This window comes from Haliotis asinina, chromosome 5, assembly GCF_037392515.1.
Source record: "Haliotis asinina isolate JCU_RB_2024 chromosome 5, JCU_Hal_asi_v2, whole genome shotgun sequence".
NCBI classification, from domain to species: Eukaryota; Metazoa; Mollusca; class Gastropoda; order Lepetellida; family Haliotidae; genus Haliotis; species Haliotis asinina.
In genome coordinates, this window is record NC_090284.1 from 60,554,889 (window position 1) to 60,575,466 (window position 20,578).

The 20,578-nt window shown below is 38.8% G+C and overlaps 2 protein-coding genes across 2 annotated transcripts; both read left to right on the forward strand.

Moving 5' to 3' along the window:
- The first annotated feature begins 1,088 nt into the window (after positions 1 to 1,088).
- Positions 1,089 to 6,526, forward strand: LOC137284288 (putative gustatory receptor 28b). The gene is made up of 4 exons (XM_067816042.1): positions 1,089 to 2,091; positions 2,896 to 2,964; positions 5,948 to 6,037; positions 6,410 to 6,526. The coding sequence occupies exons 1-4, from the start codon at positions 1,102 to 1,104 to the stop codon at positions 6,470 to 6,472; spliced, it is 1,212 nt and encodes a 403-aa protein (XP_067672143.1). The 5' UTR covers positions 1,089 to 1,101; the 3' UTR covers positions 6,473 to 6,526.
- Positions 6,527 to 9,346: 2,820 nt separating this feature from the next.
- Positions 9,347 to 20,210, forward strand: LOC137284960 (beta-lactamase domain-containing protein 2-like). The gene is made up of 8 exons (XM_067817043.1): positions 9,347 to 9,603; positions 10,041 to 10,232; positions 11,590 to 11,689; positions 12,570 to 12,675; positions 12,994 to 13,116; positions 15,298 to 15,464; positions 17,743 to 17,997; positions 19,211 to 20,210. The coding sequence occupies exons 1-8, from the start codon at positions 9,527 to 9,529 to the stop codon at positions 19,457 to 19,459; spliced, it is 1,269 nt and encodes a 422-aa protein (XP_067673144.1). The 5' UTR covers positions 9,347 to 9,526; the 3' UTR covers positions 19,460 to 20,210.
- The last annotated feature ends 368 nt before the right edge of the window (positions 20,211 to 20,578 follow it).

Below are 20,578 nucleotides of genomic sequence, written 5' to 3' on the forward strand. Positions count from 1 at the left end.
GGCACTGATGTAAAAACTGTTTGGTGATATCTCGTTGCGTATATTTATTAACATGTCTGTACGAAATATTTCTTTGACTTCAATAGATACACACGTTTTAACCTACTGCCCTCTAAAATGATGATCCTAAGCAAATTTTGATAAGTATATATGTATGATCTGGAAACATGACCCATTGAAAATAAGGTCGCACGAAATCAATCAATATTCTCAACAAACAATATCGCCTTCAATTTGCTCCAGCAGCCTCGAGTTCAGTCCCGTAAAAACATCTTACTCATTAATTGCAGAAGTCTCATCGAACGTACCTCACCACTGACTGCAGATGATGACACATGCTCACTCATGTCATCTCATGTCAGCTTAAGAAATAACAGACAACACTGTCTGCCATAACCAAGTTCATGGTAAACAATAGTGAACACGAAGTTGTTTACATGTATTGAACGAGTGGGTGTGTGGGAGCTCTAATATGACTCTCAGTCATACTCGACTGCATGGTAAATGGATATGGTTCTGTTCCCCTGGAGCTCAGAAGATGAAATGTTACAACGTGTTCCTCATGAATATGGAACTGAAAAGTCGAACAAGCCATTTCTACCATCGCGATGCTTCATCACCTGGTGGGCGGCAGGGAGGTTCCATCATTGTGTCACCTGGAGAGACTGTCAGGACGGATAGAGTGTTTGTTCTTGCCAGTGAGTGGAAGAACTGATGCAAAGAACATGTTCAAAAATACTGCTAATTCATCGCGGGAGAGTTTCACCAGTGAGACGCCTTGCTGTTTCCTTTTATGCTGTGTCCTGCCAGTAACGTTGCGTTGTACTGTTTGGGAGGAAATTAGAATAAATGTTGACTGACACATGCCGTCTTATGTGCAACGTGATTTGCAACAGAGGCAGACATATTCAGCTATGTGACTTGCGTATTTCGGCTGTCTTAAAGGTTGAATTACCAAGCTGTTCGTCAGCCTTACAGTTTAGTTTATCTGACGGTTCCCAAAGAACACGTCGCATATTCCCCTGAGAACATTGTGGATACAGTGCCCTGGTTACAGGTTCATAACGAAGTCAATTACCAGATATCCACAGCAAACGGAAAATGCAGGTTTATCCTTCAGCATCTAACAAACTTTCCCTATCGGACGCAACAGAAATAAGCAAGTCCATCTTCAACATCCAAGCCGCAAGTTCTGGACCTGCTGGGAAGGCCAAGGAGAAGCTCAAAGTATTTTTAACTTGTCTCCGTCTCACGGGATTCCTTTATTACAAGCCCAAAAGGGATGATCGCAGGACAAAGGATCTTATAAGTCAGATCTATTGTTCAATGACCCTGCTGATTATATGGATCAACTTTTGTTTTTCAACGGTGTACTTCAAAGACGCGACTGTCTTTAATGGCGCCCTCTGTAACATCATTGTCTCCACCGTCTGGTTCTTCCAAGCAGCGTGCTTTGCCACCAACAACTTTTTCCGTTGTCACCTCGTGGAAGACTTCTTGCAGGATTTGGACTCGTATCTGTCTGAAGTCTCTCTCAACATGTACAGATCCCTGAAGAACGTCAGCATGTCTTTGTCCGTCTCCTACTTCATCTGGCTCGTATGTGCCTTTACGTTTGGTGGGATGTCAAATCTCTTCGTGTCGGACTCCCCTTTTCCTGACACGGGCTTTGAAGCTTTCGTCATTCTTAAGATCTTCCTTGCAATTGTGTACTTCTATTTCGTGTCGTCCTGGTATCTGTTAATGAGCCTGTTCGTCCTCCTCAGCTACATCTTGTACCGCTCCTTTGCAGACCTCAACACTCGCATGTCCAATACGGTGGACCAAGAAGGCTGCTGTCGTGGTGACCTGGAGAGTTTTCGTCTGCAACATCACAAAATCTGCTTGCTGCTAGACAAAGCCAACACGATCTTTTCAGTGTATGTACTAATTACCATTGGAACGGTTATCCCACTGATTGTGTTTACGCTTTATTTTGTGATTTTTGAGAGCATTGAAATGTACAAGTTCTACGCTGTCTGGTGGTCTGTGTCGCTGGCCGTCCTGCAACTGTCGGTGGTCTTCATGGCTGGGGCGCTCGTCAACCATTATGTAAGTTATATTGAATCACTCCCCTGCTCATTTTACTTTCTTAGAACGTAATATCGATGTATATCGGGGTGGCATCTTCCTATCGAAGATGACGACGTCCACACAGAACAATGTATAATAAGGGTTCGGTTGGTCCACAGACATGAGAGTGAGTAAGTAAAGTTTTAGCAATATTCCAGCAATATCACGGCGGGAGACACGTGCAACAGAAATGGATTTCAAAGCTTGTATCCATATAAGGATTCAAACCAGGGTCTTTGGCATGACGAACAAGTACTTTAACCATTGGGCTATCCACAGCCACTAACAGAAATGGGAAACACCTGATAAATCTTTCACAAATATATCTGCACGAGTATTACAAGTTGTCCACGTCATTCGGCATGTTTTAATTTGGCTGACAAAAACTCTTAAATGTATAGGAAAGGCTAAAATAATAGCCAACATGAAAAATTGTCCGGAAGCTCCTTTTCAAATGTATCGTTAGTCTAATACTGATTTACTCAGGAAGGATAATGGATAAATACAGCACAACGGCGTGTTCTTTCATAGTTGAAAGTCAGCCTTATTCGCGAATGTTAGCCAAACTTGACGATTGCATTAAGGTTTAAATAAAGGATATGATGACTCCTCTGTTATACATGGAGCGGTTATACTCGGTCAAGGCTGTGAAAACACACGGGTGTGTGTAGTCACTCTAGTCCCAACATTTATACATGGACTACTATTTTAAGAAACTGTAACTTTTACTGAAGGTTTAGTTATCATGCAGTATAGTATAACGTAACTTTTTTGCTTTTCCAGGCCCATGCTTCCCTTTGGCAAATCTTCGGGATTGACCTGCACAGATTCACTCCAGAGCAAAGCCAGCAGGTGAGTAATATACACTCTGATACGCTATCCTCTGTCCGACTCCATGCGCACTTCGTGGTGTTGTGGACACAGGTTTCACCAGAACAGTGGACGGTCGGTGGTTCGATCCCATAGCAGTGTCATTTACCAATAGAGGTTAAAAGGTGATATTTTTCGATTCCCTGCCTATCACTCGCCAAGGATTAAGGTAAGAACTAGTTGCCTCGGCGTCAGTACTCAGTGTCAAGTGGTCTAATGGTTTAACACGATGTTTGGATAGTCATGGGTCACTCACCCGACAAGGTGGTCAAGAATGGCGGATCCCCTCTGAAACGGACCTGACGCTAGATTTAGACTTGACTACTCGAGTTCCCAGCTTGTTGTCATACAAGTGATGTATTTGAATGCTGCCTTGAACACGTTTTTCTTATCGTTTCTTATAGTCAATATCCAAGAAGTTTACCGCTTCTTTCAGTCGAACTCAAAGAACATTGCACCTTGAAGGAAGTCATGGAATCATGGGCGATTTGTGTTGTATTCATTATCAGCTAAATTTCTCCACGTCGTTTTCAGCGTTGAAGTTAGATAATGTGTGTAATTTAAATGATTAATAAATCCATTTAGTAATAAATCCAAAAGATACCATTTCTGTTCATCATCATCATCATCATCATCAAAGTTTTTATTACGTATGAAGACCACAGGCCCACATACATAGTATTATACATCTTCGAAACAAGCATAAAAACGTGAAATAGTTCTTAAAGGATTCAGCATTTAACTGTCTGCCTGTGTTAACTTTTCCTTTAGTTACATCCCCAGTGCGAAATGTCAGAGCACATATATAATGTATACACGTGTGTCGGTACTGTATTTATTTTATAATTATAATTCTAATACTAATTTCTATTATTCTAACCTTTCTCTTATTTTGTATGCATAATAGATAAAACGAGCTAGATTAATTATGTCTTCAGTTGTGTTTTGTTTAAGGATATTTTTAAACGATATCATATTTACTTGCAAGTTGTCAGGCAAAAAGCTTTCCCGATGATCTTTATAACCCAAACATTTCAACAAAAAGTGATATTCATCTTCTAAGTCTACTTTACACGCGGGACAATTTCTGTGAGATACATCAATATTTTGCCACCTACCTACGTTAGTCTTTAAACGTAATACACCAGCTCTGAATTTGACCAATACTTTGCGGAATTTATATTCGAAATTTAAGGATAGATATCTCTCAGGCTCAAGAGGACTCCTATATTGAGCATGCAACCTGTAACGTGAGCTTTTTTCAAGTGTAGCTATAGATGTCCAATTTTGATAAAACATATTGATAAGCGTTCTCTAAAATGTGAATAAAAGCACACGGATCACCGACTGCTTGTGAATACCAGACAAATCCAAAGCCGTGCGAGCAAAGTACATGGCGGATCTCAGACCCCCACGTGTGGTACCCAGCTGTGTCTAGGTAGTATATGTAACATATTATATGACTGTTTTGGGATGCGTCCATCATGCATTGTCATTAACTTAAGCCAGTACTTCATCGTTCTAACGTAGGAATTAATATAAACTGCAAAACGCCCACATTCTCCACATACTAGTACATTTGGTGTCTGTGGACCGACGTTTAACAATATTTGACATGCTTGTAAGTGAACTTTTTCAATGTTGTCGTATCTTTTAAATCCCCATATCTCTGACCCATACAAGTATATTGGCTGAATTTGGCTGTCAAATATTTTTAAAAAGACTTCCAAAGGTATTGTTCCTAATTTCCTTAAGTTTATAGTTAATACCATTAAAGCCTTTTTAACTACGGGATGCAAGTTCTGAGACCGCTTACCTGAGACTACAATTACATGTGAACACAAAACATAGATATTTCTAGCTCTTTACCGTTTCAATGTTTTTCCCATTACAAAGCCAATTTTCCTTAACCGCTAACTTCTCACCTCTCCTAAAAACAAGAATTTTAGATTTATCCAAATTACAGTTAATCCCCACTTATCTGCATACAATTTTAGAGTGTCTAGCTGACACTGAAGACCACCAATAGTATCTGACACAAGAATTACATCGTCTGCAAACAACATTAGAATTTCTAGTGCATCTGGAAATAGTCGGACCCCATGCTTACCGTATTTTGTGATTTCTACGGTAAGTTCGTTTATAATAAGAATAACATTGGACTCAGCATACAACCCTGCCGTAACCCAATTGAACAGTTAAAATGCTCCGTTAGCTCAGATTGTACCCTGACACACGATTTTACTGTTTTATATATGCGTCTAAGAGACTGAAACATTTTGCCGTTTACACCGTATTATGAGAGTAATTTCTATAGTTTATCTCTATTTACAAAATCAAACGGTTTTTTAAAAATCAATGAAAGCCACATATATCTTTTTTCTTCTTCTTAGGTTTTTCTCGATGATGGAACACAATGTGAAGATGTGGTCAACAACTGAATAGCCCATCCGAAAACCAGCTTGCGTTTCAGAAACTTTATCCATAACATTTGCCCATTTTGTTAGTCTTTCATTCAGAATACTAGTATATATTTTCCCGAGTGAGCTGAGTAGAGATATCCCTCGATAATTAAATATATTTATATATATTTACATCAGCTTTTTTACGCAGAGGAACTATGATTGCTTTACTCCACGCTTGTGGAAAACAACCATTTAAAAATATCTTATTAAACATTGCCAACAGAAAAGGCATTATTTTCGATTCACTTGAAAGAAATCATAGAATCATGGGCTATTAGTGTTGTATTCATTATCAGCTAAATTGCTCCACGTCGTTTTCAGCGCTGAAGTTAGATAGTGTGTCTAATTTAAATTAGTAGTAAATCCATTTAGTAATAAATCCAAAAGATACCATGTTTGTTAAAACTGGTGTTTTTCAAAAACGCTTCTTTATTGATTTCTATTGTATTAGTAACTAATGAGGACCAGTTCAGTGATGTATGTTTCACCTCTTGTTGCAGGCTTGCATGTTTGTGAGTCAGCTGACCAGCCACCCTATCGGCTACACGGCCATGGGCCTGTTCGTCATAGACAAACCAACAATCATAACGGTTCGTATACATAAATACATCATACCCCCAGCTTTAAAATACTATGAACATGTTGTTATAGACAGTGTGAGCAACGATCTATGCAGGTGGGAAACGATGATCCTCAACGTTAGTGAGTCTGATCGCTGAGGTAACCAGATCATGAGGTAATATGTAGACAGTGGAAGTGGTTACAACATGCACCGGTTGGATAAGGGTTTAAATTGAAATAGGGAACTTGTCAGTGAAGAGAGCGTCCCTTGTGATAGGGCCGATACAGCTTTTTGAGAAAGGAGTGAGGATGGGGTTGGGGTTTGGTGGTGTGCACATTGGGCTTTTTGTATCCTCTGCTTCGCTTGTTGGGTTGATGATCTCGTCGCTATTGTGTTTCAGTTTGTGGGTACAATCATCACGTACACTGTAGTCATCATACAGTTCAAACCTGGAAGTGAATGACGTGATCCAAGACTTCATCTCCACTCTCGTCAACGGCATCAACAGCGGTTACATCGTTTACAGCTACTAAAAATTAGACTGCCAAAAACATAAACTGCGCCTACTTACAATTAGACGTGCTCTACTTTCACAAGGAGAAAATACTGTGAGCACCCTGCAGCTTGCCTATGCCCACCGTTGCTTTGTTGTTTGGCACCGCGGCACTTAGCAATGTTCGACTATATGTTGACGCTGTCTGTAAATAATGAAACTTGAACAAGTGATTGGCAATATGAACATCGATCTACGCAAACGGGAAATCAATCAACCGATCAGAGAGCCTATCGACCAGATCCCGCTAATGACTATTCCCACGACGCGCGTAGTTTGCTGGAGGCCAATTCTAACCGGGATCTTCATGTGACTGGTGACCAATGGCTGTAACCGGTTCAGGCTAGATAGTTCCAAGTCGGACAGAATGGCGTGCCTATGCAACGGTTTAAACTGTACCTAAATTAGATGTCACTGAACGCCCGGAGTGTATATATAGTAAAATACCAAGTGTTGATGTTAGCACTGCTTATACATGTCTTCTGTGTCGAGCTGTGTTCTAATAAACCAAATTAACTCGAACCGTTACGCGTGTTTTTATCGTTAGCTATTGTAATGAGTAAGTGAGTGGGCGGGCGAGTGGGTGGGTGGGTGAGCGAGCGCGTGAGTAAGTGAGTGAGTGAGTGCGTGAGTGAAGTGAGTGTGTGTGTGGTTGTGGTATTACTATGCTTTGACATAATATCTGTATATATCCAAACAAACTGTTCTGTTTAGACTTCGTATAGTTGTATTATACGATTCAGTTGAGAGTCCAGAAATTGCACGTGAAAGTTGCATCAAGTACATGATATCTTCAGGTGTGTTCAATATTACTCACTCGGTATATTCATTACAACGTAACGCGATCAGTCAGCCAGAACGATTTATACATCTATGATCACCTAGGGACACTATAACAAGTTGTAGATCATCCCTGGATCAACTATGAAATTAACACATTTACACTTCCGGGGGAATATCAACAAGGGGTGTAATGTTTAACGCGTTAGAAAAAAGTGTTAGTGAGCGTTACGTCAAATTACAGCGACGGCAGCCTCAGACATTCCAGTGACTGCACTGTTTCTTTCCTCTCAAAGTTATAAAAGACTTAATCGAAATATTGTAGCTACTTTTGGAGTGTTGTTTCAGCAACATTTTGGTGTAAGTATTTCAGCATTTACACGAGAATTAAGCATGTCGGGCATTCATGACCTTGCAATGCCGTTGGGATCAAGGTCAATTCAAGAGCAACAAACTGCGAATATCTTTATTAGTTTCAAGCTTTGTGCATGTGCATGTCTTACCTTGTACAAAAACGCCTCGTCAGTTGAAGTTTTTATTGTTAAAAAAGGATGTTATTATGTTCATGTCAGTATTGAGATATTATCACTATAGTACTTCAGATAAGGTGTGCGGATCGTTAGTGAACTTTGAATTTCAGTGTACGCTCTGTTGGTGAACAGAGGGTTAGTTTAATTAGGAATAAGTCCGGTATTACGTGACTTTTTACGAGTGTCGATGCTTTACAATTCTGTTTCATGTCAACAATTATGAACAATGTTCTGGTGCTGACACAGAATAAGCCAACAGAATCATCACAATTCGAGGAATTCATAAATCACACTTTTGACGAGCATCCCGGGCCTTTATTTATAGATCAGAAGAGATCAAATATGACGCTTCAACTAATTCAACAAAGGCAAGGTTAAGAAGCATTCATTGCACTGTAAACAACATTCGAGTCATTCCCCCAAACGTTGTAAATAATGGTAATGTGGTAAAATTTGAATTTATGTCTGACTAATGGAAACTAAATGTATTCAACCGAACAGAAATCAAATGAGAACCTACCGACAGGAAAAAAAATGTCAAACAGAACAAACCCTCCTTACCACCGATCTGGACAAACCTGACGCTCTATTACCTACAAATGAATCTGAAGCAAAGAAAAATTTAAAGTTATCGTATTTACTATATTTTCAAAAAGGCAAATGCACGTTTCCATCTGATAACATTGCTTTCTTTTTCTACATGTAGTGATCTCGAAATGGTACCTGCAGCATGAGGTATTCCGTGACTGTTACATCCTTTTGGAGGACTGGTATACGAATGTTGACATAAGTGGCCTTAAAAATCGGTAACAACTTATTTCATGTACAACCGAGAGAGTTTTTTTTTATTCACGAGATACGCGATTCGCTAATTTTTCAGTATCCTCAAAAAGTGTTTTGATGTAATTGAACAAGTTTGCCAGAATGTGCATCGAAAGGCGTCCTGTCTATCCTGCAACTGTCGATGAAAATGACCCATAAACATATAATCTATCGGTTGACCCTACAAAGTTGAGTGAGCGAGTTAAGTTTTACGTACGCCGCCTTTAGTGATATTCTAGCAAAATCACAGCGGGAGACTCCAGAAATAAGCCTTACACATTTTAGTGAACGCTATGTAGGCCTATCTTGTCTAGATTCCTCATCAATGACACTATTGCAACCTTTCTTGCACAATTTGTAGTGGTATCTATCTAGTTTATGCGTGAGGTCATGACAAAAACTCGATCACTTTTTACCTGGACTGCTAACTTCAGCTGTCACACACAAACGATTTTTCTTCATGCACCGTCATAATATGGGACCGCCTTTAGCTCTCGTCAGTGACGGTAAATTGAAAACAGGTGCATACGTCTTTTGTGTCTTTTCATACTAGAGAGTTGTGCAGACTCCAGAAAGGTCATGACTTCAACACTCTGCAAAAGAGACCACGCTGCGTTTTCAAGCCGTTCGATCACTACTTGTTAACATTGTCAGGAGTCATGAGAGTTACGTCCCTTGCCTAAGACCAAAGTTCTTTTCGGTCACACAGCCGCAATGTGTATTGCTCACGGATCCATTAAGTTAGGTTCTCAATATTCTGATAACATGATATCATAGACTTAAATAACATGCGTTATATATTATTTTGTCAGTGTAGATATTGAACAACACAATGGGAAGACGCAGGATCCCTCCAAAACCACACGGATTTATTAAGCCAGGATTTGAGCTTGTTTGGCAAGCGTTCAAGTAAGTGATGATTCTTAAAGTCAAATACATTATACATAATAAGATATTGCGAGTTGAACATCAAGTTAAACACACACCAATCCTTGACAATAACATGGGTCTTTCCAGATATTTTTATTAGATATGTTTGAAGAAATGAACGATTAATTGTGCCTTAACAAGACTGTTACTCAAACTGTTCACTATGCATTGTAGTACTTCATTATGCACAATATATTTTATTGTTGGAATATTGCTGTGCTTTCCCATGCCTATTCAGTTCATTCGTTAAATGAGCATTTTGACTGTTCACTGCATTACTTAGCTGGGGAACTTTAGTGGTTTGGGTTTTTCTAAATCATGGATCCCTATGCAATCATTGACTTAAACGAAATTGGATTTCTAGTAATTGTACAATTCTGGCGTTTGTGTTTGTAATGATTATTTTGACATTTCAGAAACAGCCTTGATTCAGGCAGTGAGAAAGGGGGTAGTTTTGCTGCCTACCACAAGGGAGAGCTTGTTGTGAACATATGGGGTGGCTGGGCAGACCAGGAGTCTCTCCGACCTTGGAAGGATCACACAGCATCTTTCTTATTCTCAACAACAAAAAGTTTGTCATCGGTTGTAATTGCCCACCTTGTGGATAGGTGAGAATGATGGATTGGGGAGGTTTTCATGAAACATTTTACATTGAAAAGTTTCATTGTAACTTTTCATTACACTCCATGACTGAGTCTAACAAAACCTAGTGATTAAACAGTCGCTGAAAATAGCATTTTTGTCAATATTCAAGGATGTCAGCTTGTGGAAATATTAGCTAATGGTAACCGTGTCATCAGAAAGCCCTAAGCATATATACTGCAGGTCATATGCCAGTGTTTTATGCGGATTTATCGAAGGATCAGTGTCAGTGGCTAGCAAATTTTTTAAGTCCTGCCAAACCCTAAACAGTAGCCGTTGTCAGATTGGTTAAATCCCTTCAGCCTTCTTGCGTTTGACTGGACGGTCACAGGTCGCTCAAAGGCTACCTGACATGACCTCCTACTAGGTTTTGTTAGATTCAGTGGTGGCGTGTAATGAGAAGTACTGAGACTAACTTTACTTAGACTGATATTAACTGTTTCTATTTATGGACAACTAATTTTTGCACACTCATTATCAGATATTATTTTTATGTATTTTCTATATATATTTCATTTTCAAAAAGGTTTTTTCTATATGTTATGTTTCACTTCAAGCTTACACACTAAATTGTCCATTGTCCATGCAGTGACAAAATATCATGGGCCCAGATTGTCCAATTCAGCCACAAAACAACTGTTCATTATATAGTGACTTATCCATGGCACCATGTGTATGACCCTTAGTGACTGAACCATAGCTGTTCGTGTGTTTCACGAGACCAATGTGTAAATTCTGTATTATTTAGATATTTTCTTTCACACTACCCTAATACAGAGTGACTTCGTAGAGTGGCATTTTCAGAGATAAGTAGAAACGTTATGGATAAGCAACTGATTAAAGAAGTGGTCCATCCTTCAAGTTTGTCATTATTTAATACAGAATGATATGATGATATTCAAAATTCTCTAATTTGGTTTTAGAGAATAGAGAGGACTGACAGTGCCTATCTTTGTGCCAAGCTAAGAGATAAAAATGACACAAATTCTCATATATTATCAATCTTTTTTATTGTGTACCAATTTCTGACATTAAGCTAAGTAAGATGTATTTTTTGTCTAGTTTGTTTTGTCTTCACTGTGTTTTCACAGTTGAAAATGAGAGAGGTTTCATACCGTTTCTCCCTAATTAAATTACATGAACTGAGTTCCTTAAAGGTTTTTCCTTTTGTCAACTATAGGAAACTACAGGGCCTATAATTTCGAAGCTCTCTTAGCGCTAAGATAATCGTAGGTTAATGTTAATGTATGGCTCATTTACAACTAAGAGAGCTTCGAAAGTCGAGGACCTGATATTTTGCAGCACTTAGTTGTTTTGTTTCAGAGGACTGCTGAGATATGAAGATCCCATCTCCAAACACTGGCCAGAATTTGCTGAAAATGGCAAAGGGAAGATAACTCTGGAGACATATATTAGTAACAGGGTATTGATTCAGATTATGTTTTTGTTTGGCTTGCTTGTTTGCTGTTGGATCAATGCAGCTGGGATACAGTTGTGTGTCAACCAAGTCAGTCAACCTGACTATCCAATCCTGTTGTAAACAAGTATGGGTTGCTGAAGACCAGTTCTATCTCAGATTTTCACACGCTTAGATTATTGTTATTATGAGAAAAGTTTAGAATCAGTGTTTAAAGGATTCAGTAAATATTTGAAAAAAGGGTTGGGCTTGACTGAATTATAATTTTACACGTTATTTTATGGTCACATACATGCACAAGGTTGTCTTAGCAATTATAGTCTGTTTGGCTCAAAAGTGGTCCAGTGAATTGCAGTGTAACTCACAAACTAATAAGCATAACATACTCAATGAAATGCTGATCATAATCAAAACATCATACCAACTCTGTGAGGTTTTTGCAGTTTTTGTCCTGAAAATATGAAAGTTGGTTAACAAACTATCATTAAAACTTTGACACAGTTCACTGGTTTTTATGAATGAGGAGTGAAGAGAAACGATGGAGACAGCACAGCACTGATTAATGAATAAATATCTTTGCTGGCACTTGGGCTCATGCTTCACGAACACCTGACTCTCCCTTTTGCTTTTGAGCCAAACTGACTGTAAGAAATGCATGGTCAGCACACAAGATACATTTTAAATCCAATATGAATTATGTATTTGATGATGCAAACGTATCAATCAAGCTGGGACTTCACTTTCTCTAATGCCGAGTATTTAGGAATTTAGCTTGAGGTCACATTGAATACAACTTGTAAGTAAGTACATATTGCTAAAACATTGCTTGTCATCTAATACTGAGTGTGGTGTTATGTTGTCATGTCTCATATGTTTTTGGTTTAAGTCAGGTTTAGCTGAAGTTGAAGAACCATACCAGTTGTCATGGTTACGAAGTGATCCACATCGCCTTGGTGTTATTCTAGCTCGAGCAAAGCCTTTGTGGGAGCCAGGTATGAGCATTATTTTGGTAAAGAGATGTATGAATACTTTTCCTGACAATTCAATTCCATATAAAAGGAACTCTCAAAATGTAATAATGTACAGAAACAAAATACAAATGTTTTCTTCCATGAATGAACCATATTGTTTTGTTATAAATTTCAGTAAGTTTTGCTCAGACATTTTGATGGAATGTCTATGAAATCATGTTAGTAAAATAGAAGAACTCATCTAGTGATTTTGGTGCATTGAAAATAACCAGATATCAAATAGTCACATTGCAAAGTGACATAAAATGTTGAATCTAAAGAGAAATAATTTTCTTGCAGGGAAGCACCATGGGTATCATCCAATCACATTTGCTCTGTACCTGGATCAGATCGTGAGGCGAACTGACCCACAGAAACGAGGTCTAGCTCAGTACTTTGAGGAGGAAATAGCAAAACCTTTTGGTGAGATGCAGTAACATGCACATGACTTGAATGATATGTGTCAAACAGGGTTATGTTAAAGGTCTCATGCAACCAAAAAATCAAACATAACTAAAAGACAGTTATCACTAATTCATGATACATGAAAAAAAACATATACACTGTATATGATATAAATGAAAGAACTAAAAAAAACCCCCAAATTATACAAGTATAATCGCAAATCAAAAGTGCAGTATTTTGTACTTGGGTTTTCCTCCTTTGAAATGAAACCAACGCAATACCGAACCCAGTCAGAGCTGGTGGGTGTGCACACAAGTGTAACAAAGCCTTGTCACTGGCCACTGGTTCATTTGCTGATATGCTTAGCCGGCTCTTTGTTTATGGCCAAAAGCTCGATGGGTGTTAATTTCAAACTGCATGTGGTGAATGATTGAAGTTGGACATTTCATTTTCTCTGTGACAGAGTCTGCGTATCACAATCAACATGTTTTTTGTTACGTAACGAGTAGATTTATTTGCTTGTCTGTGTACATAACCAAGATTAGACTACTGCGCATGACTTCATACTTAGGCATACTGTTTCAAGATCCGCGAACCTATTCACTGCGCATGCATTATGAGTGCAGCGCATCATAGCTGTTGAAACCACTTTTTCCGTCAGCACTGGGAGAAAATTAGTGAATCGTTTAAACTCTGATTTTGTGGGCTTTTTCCATAGTAGTTTTTTTCAAGTTTATAGCTAGAATTGGCATTTTTGATGATTTATTTCAGTAAGTGAATACTGAAGGGTATAAGAATCTGCTTGTGTTTTATGTTGTATGTGACCTTTAATTGATAACAGAAATAATGCACAATTGACCCACATCTGAAATAGCAAGTCAAATTATTTGTACTTGTGTATACACTTGAGATATTAGACGATAATGCTATAGAATAAGATCATCAAATGTCACCATCTTAAACCTGAGTCTTGTGTTGTCAAGTGGGATACAGTCTAAGTAAACTTAGTCTCAGTGTATTTCGTTACACTCCACCACTGAGTCTAACAAAACCTAATAGGTCACGTCAGGTAACCTTTGAGCGACCAATGACCGTCCAATCAAACGCAAGAGGATTAACTAGATTTCAGGCAATTCTACTATTTAGGGATCGGAGGGACTTTTAAAATATTCAGGTCACTGACACAGATCTCCCCACAAGCAAAAATCTGCATATAACACAGTTATTTGACCTGCAGTATATACGCTTTGGGGTTTCTGTTGACATTGTTACCATTAGCTAATATTTCCGCAAGATGACATACTTGCATATTGCCCAAAACACCATTTTCAGTGACTGTTTACTCACTGTTGTCATGGTTGTACGTAGGCCAGGTGCATCACCTGGAAGCGAGCATACGCTAAATAGCATTCCTAATCGTTCGGGTACGAACCTTTTCGAGATACAAAGTTCAAAAGGTATGTGCGAATGTGCACTTTCGCGATTTGGTAAGCTGTGTTCTGATTGGTCAATCTCAAAGGTTACCTGACGCAACCTCCCATAAGGTTTTGTTAGACTCAGTAGTGGAGTGTAACGAAAAGTACTGAGGATAAGTTTACTAGACTGAGTGGGATGATACTTGCCATCAGCTGATCTTTACTCTTTTTCTAGTCCTGTAGGCATTATAGCGGATAGAGCATGTGCCCATTGCCTCTGTCCTCAGATGCATTGTGGTAGGTGAGGTGACATGGGGTTTTATGTCGTACTTGAGGATATTTCACACATATGACGATGTACATGCCTGTGAATGTGTTGCTGATTGTAGTAGCCCAGACTTAAGCTGGTAATTTTCCTTGTCTTGACTTATGAGATGAAGCAAATACATCAGAATAAGTATAAAATGTCAATTTTGTCAAAAAAGTTACAAGTACATATTTTTCCTTATTGTGACTCATGCTTACTTGCTTCATCTCACCAGTCAGGATAAGTATTAAATATCGATTTAACATAAGAATTACATTATACTGCTAGCTACCTGAGATACCACACAGTTATGCATGAATACCCAACTCACACACACATGCATGCATGTATGAGCTCCTATGAAGAAAATATGACGTTAAGTATGACATTAAGTATGACCCAATTTCACCTGAGGTCAAGTAATATGACTGCAAGCATAACATGCCTATTAAACATAATAGGTTTGTATGTATTCAGACATTGATGTCAACATCGGAATGCCAAAGCAACTCCAGCACAGAACGACACGCTTACATGTTGAAATGCAGGCACTCCGGGACTACTATAGTAACAAAGAGGGGAACTTTGCTGGAGACCCCGAGATCTTCGCTATGACCCTGAGGAACCCACGGGACTGGAGAAGAGTAAGTCCACATTTAATGTGTAATAATCAAGTCAGGGATGTATGTGAATGTATAGACAAGCAAGAGATGTGTGTGAACATATTGTCAAGCCAGAGGTGTGTCTGCACGTTTTGTCAAGCCAGAGATGTGTGTGAACGTATTGTGAAGCCAGAGGTGTGTCTGCACATATTGACAAGCCAGAGGTGTGTCTGAATGTATCACCAAGGCAAAGTTATGTCTGAATGTATTGTCAAGTCAGATATGTGTCTGAACATTTTGTCAAGCCAGAGATGTGTCTAAATGTATTGTTAAGCCAGAGATATGTCTGAATGTATTGTCAAGTCAGAGATGTGTCTAACTGTATTGTTAAGCCAGAGATGTGTCTGAAGCTTTTGTCAAGCCAGAGATGTGTCTGAACGTATTGTCAAACCAGAGATGTGTCTGAGTGTATTGTCAAGTCAGAGATGTGTCTGAATGTTTTGTCAAGCCAGAGATATGTCTGAACGTATCACCAAGGCAAAGATACGTCTAAATATGTGTCTGAACGTATTGTCAAATCAGAGATGTGTCTGAACATATTGTCAAGCCAGAGATGTGTCAGAACATATTGTCACGCGACATGTGTGTCTTCACGTATCACCAAGGCAAAGATATGTCTGAATGTTTTGTCAAGCCAGAGATGTGTCTTCATGTATCACTAAGGCAAAGGTATGTCAGAATGTATTGTCAAGCCAGAGATGTGTCTTCACGTATCACTAAGGCAAAGATATGTCTGAATGTATTGTCAAGCCAGAGATGTGTCTGAAGGTATTGTCAAGCCAGAGATGTGTCTGAACGTATTGTCAAACCAGAGATGTGTATGAGTGTATTGTCAAGCCAGAGATACATCTAAATGTTTTGTCAAGCCCGAAATTTGTCTTCACGTATCACCATGGCAAAGATATGTCTGAATGTTTTTTCAAGCCAGAGATATGTCTGAACGTATTGTCAAGCCAGAGATATGTCTGATAAAAACATTACATCATCAATGTAAGTTCTTGGTCAAGAGGGGCAGTGGAGTAGCCTAGTGATAAAAATGTTCGCTTGCCTCACCATATAACCAGGGCTCTATTTTCCACATGGGTATAATGTGTGCAGCTTGGTCCCATGTTCGAGGGTGACATTGCAGGAATATTGTTAGAAGCAGCTTGAAATCATACTCAATCACACATTCAGGACAGAACTTTAAGATTTTGCATATTAACCTGACAGTGAAAGACCCCAAATGGCTGGTTTTCTGACAGTGAAAGTCCCCAAGTGGCTGGTTTTCTGACAGATGTTTATCACATTTGCTAACTGATCGCGTGCTACTTAGGAGTTAGTGATCGAAATCTTTTATCAACATCCCAGTTATTGTTATCCTGGAAGTCTTCTGAAAAAAATAACTTGTGGATCAGTGAGGAGTCAACTAGGAGTCGTGTTCAACCATACCTGTACTGAAACTTGTTTATGTTTTGTTCATAATTAATTATTTTTGGAGAATAACAGTGATACTGAATAAGACAGGGATGGCAACAGGTGAAAGTGATTCCTGTGGAAAATCAGCTGGGGGCCTCTGGGGTCCATGGATCATTTGATTTGCATTTAAATGTGCGGATTGGTGGAAAAAAAATGCTGTCCCCAATTTACAAAGTTTGCCAAACTTCCTGATATTTCCTCAAAGTTTTTTTCTGATTTTTACTTTGACAGTTACTTTTTTATCAAGCCTGAATTTATTCCTCCCTTTTTGATAGATATCATTGATTAACATTTCTTGATCACGGGTAAACATTTCAACATACTGCAGTAGATAAATCGCTGAAAGAAACTTTCGTCATTTCTGCCGCCATTTGCATTTACCGATTTATGTCAAAAACAGCGATTCTTATTGGCTGTGTTGACTGAGGCAGTTAAAAAAGTGGAAGGATGGCTTGGTTTACTGATTTTATAATGCAAAATTCTGAAATTTGATAGCCCAAGAGAGGCAGATGTGGATACTTCACCTTGATAAGCGAGACCTTACCCCCCTAAATATTTTCTACTTGGATTTAGACGAATCTCATGATTGTTTGATTTGCATCAAAATCAGATTTCCACGGATCCATGGAAAATTGCCATCCCTGATGAGAATCTGTGGCAGTATGTTGCCTCTTAGTTTTGGATTCCAGGACAGACTTGGACCTGGGTGGAGAGTGTATGACTTTAGTGCTATGTCACCCATTCACCAAGACACATCTCGTAAATATATGTCTGTGCTGACATTTGTTTATCTTATCAATAGACACAGTGTCTGCATAACCCGGACTTCATGGATTTGCCCTGTGGATCCTCTCATGGGGTGGGCACGGCTCAGGCTGTAGCCAAATTTCATGGCATTCTGGCTCAAGGGGTAGACAGTAATGGACGCAAGATTATCTCCCCTGATGCCATAAAGAGGCTGCAGATTCCACTGTCATGGGGTGCTGACAAGACATATGGAGGGAATGATATCTACAGTCTTGGAACAAGTCTACTACCTGTAGAGGAAGATGGTCAGGTACATGGGAATTACTATTGTCTTTCCTTCATGGTATTTTTGTCGTATCTGAGTCTTCTTCATGTGATTTATTTGAGAACAAGTACAATTCAACATCAAAGCATATCCCTCAACATATGAATAACTCCTCAATGTACAATACTGATGGTAATTCATAATACCTGTTATTATATGAAACATATGGTCTTAAGATATTTTGCTTTCAAAGGATACTTCATGCATAAAACATCACCTCATTTGTTTACTGCTACCAATACCATGTGTGGTGCTAATTATTGCATGAGGACTGGTGCATGATCCTTGGCTTGTCATGGTCTTGAACCTTTAAACAGTTTAAAAATACATGTTGTGTCATACACCTACATGTTCATTAAAAAGCCACTAGAATGTAATGAATAAATAACTTAGAGTGAGGTAAACTTAAACATGTGCAAAAGGAGAAAAACAGCATAACTTGGTGGTCACTGTTGACTCATTCACGGTCGCTGCCATTTGAATCAGAAAAGAACAACATTGTTCATTGGCAGAAAGCATTCTCTAGACCAATCACATTTCGTGTTAGATAAATGGGTATGTGGATGTGTGGACAGTATGGTTTGATTGATCATGAACTGTAAAGATGCCTCTAGCTACCACACTTTTAAATCATTTTTTAAATATTTTCTGTGGTCAGTGACATGATCAGATATATACCGTTGGAATAAGAACTGGCTGTAAAATAAAGATGTAAGCCTGCTATGTAACTAGCAAGCAGCAGGCTACCGGGCAGATGCCATATCATGCACTTGAATATCCTCATGTTTCAAGTCAGATTTTAGTGCTAAATATACTGGGAGAGCTGCAGTGTATTCCAAGAGGACTGGGTATGTTACAGATAATTGGCATTGTGCAGTGTGAAGTGACAGAAACAGTCAGTTATAATGAATACATTAAAATAACTGCAGAGGAACACGTAAACCGTCCAGACCCTCCCATTTTGGAAATTCTGTCTAATGTACACTGAATGTTAGGGATGTCTGTATGTTTGCACATGGGACATTATTCTGTATCCTTCGTTGGCGGATCCAGAGGTGGGGTTCAGATGGTTCAAACCCCCTCCTTTGAGAATTCCTGGATCCACCCATGTCCTTGTTTCACTATACCAGAAATATGTTGAATTGGACAATTTAACTGTGAAGGATGGGTCCAGTTATGAAAATTTCACTATGTTTAGGTCCACTACATGTTTGGTCATGGAGGATTTGGAGGCCAGTATGCTGCGGCAGATACCAAACATCATGTCGGCTTTGCCTATGTTTCAAACTTCCTCGACCCTCTTGCTTCTATGACCAGGGAGACAAAATGGTTGCCTCTGTACGAAGCGCTCTTCCAGTGTGTTCTCCAGGTGGAGGGAGTGACATATGAACGGAAGACATACAGCTCATTCTCTGACAGCTTTCTTCCTACACAAAGCAAATTGTGATGAAAGATGTCAGACTGTGTGTGTCAAATAACAGATAATGGAACTGATAAAGGAGTTTTGTGTGTATAATTGTGATTCCAAGGTGGAATTTCCTGTCATGAGGCAAGCTTCCTTGTGGTCAGTTTGACCAGGGAAGGCCAGTCTCTTTGACCAGGGATTGAGAATTCCTGCATCCTATACACATAAAACTCGACAATGGATGCAACAAGATTTATTAGCGCGTCCACGGGGATGCAGAAAAAGTGTAAATACTTCTTGTAAAGATTCCACAATAACAAGTAACAATAACTTATCACTAAGTTTTCTACAAACTGGATTATTGTATCATTTTCAATTTAATCAAAGTAATAATTTATGTGATGGTCATGATACACAATACAATAACAGTATTAATAATAATATTTAAGTATCTGGGCCCCCCAGTTTGTTGTCCAGGACCCCTGAAAATTAAGAGTATGAGTCCCAGGGACCTTCAAATACAGAACTCAAGGTAAATCCCTGTTCGATGCCTGATAAAGCCTGATTTGTGTTGATGATGTGCACTCTTCATATCTAACGCATCATGTAACAGATTGTCTTGTGTGTGGAATATGGATCTTGGACTTGTGTCTTCAGCTTTAATTACATGCAGAAGATATATTAATTTGTAATATGTTGTCTACAGGTACCTATATATTTTTGTATGAACTGACTATTTAAACAAGAACAATCATTCAGACAATGAAACCTGCAATAAAATTTTGTGACAAAATTTTGATTTATCTTTTTGTTGTAATCACTAATGTCTTAATGAGACATGTTGTTAATATGATGCACCACTGTTGATGCTTTGCAAGTTTTTAAGAATCAGGTGTGTACTGACAGAACTTCAAGCATGGGTATGGACAAAGAACATGCACATACTTACAATAACCTTCTTTGAGTGACATATTTAGAAGCTGGTGAATCAGATAAGGACAACGTAGGAGTTAGTGTGTCCTACGTTGGACATACTACTTAATATCTCCTACGTAGGACTTACTATCTCCACGGTAGGACTTATTATCTCCTATGTAGGACTTAGTATCTGCTGTAGGAGATGTTTGATATATGTTATTATACTTTAATCTGAAATGGTCA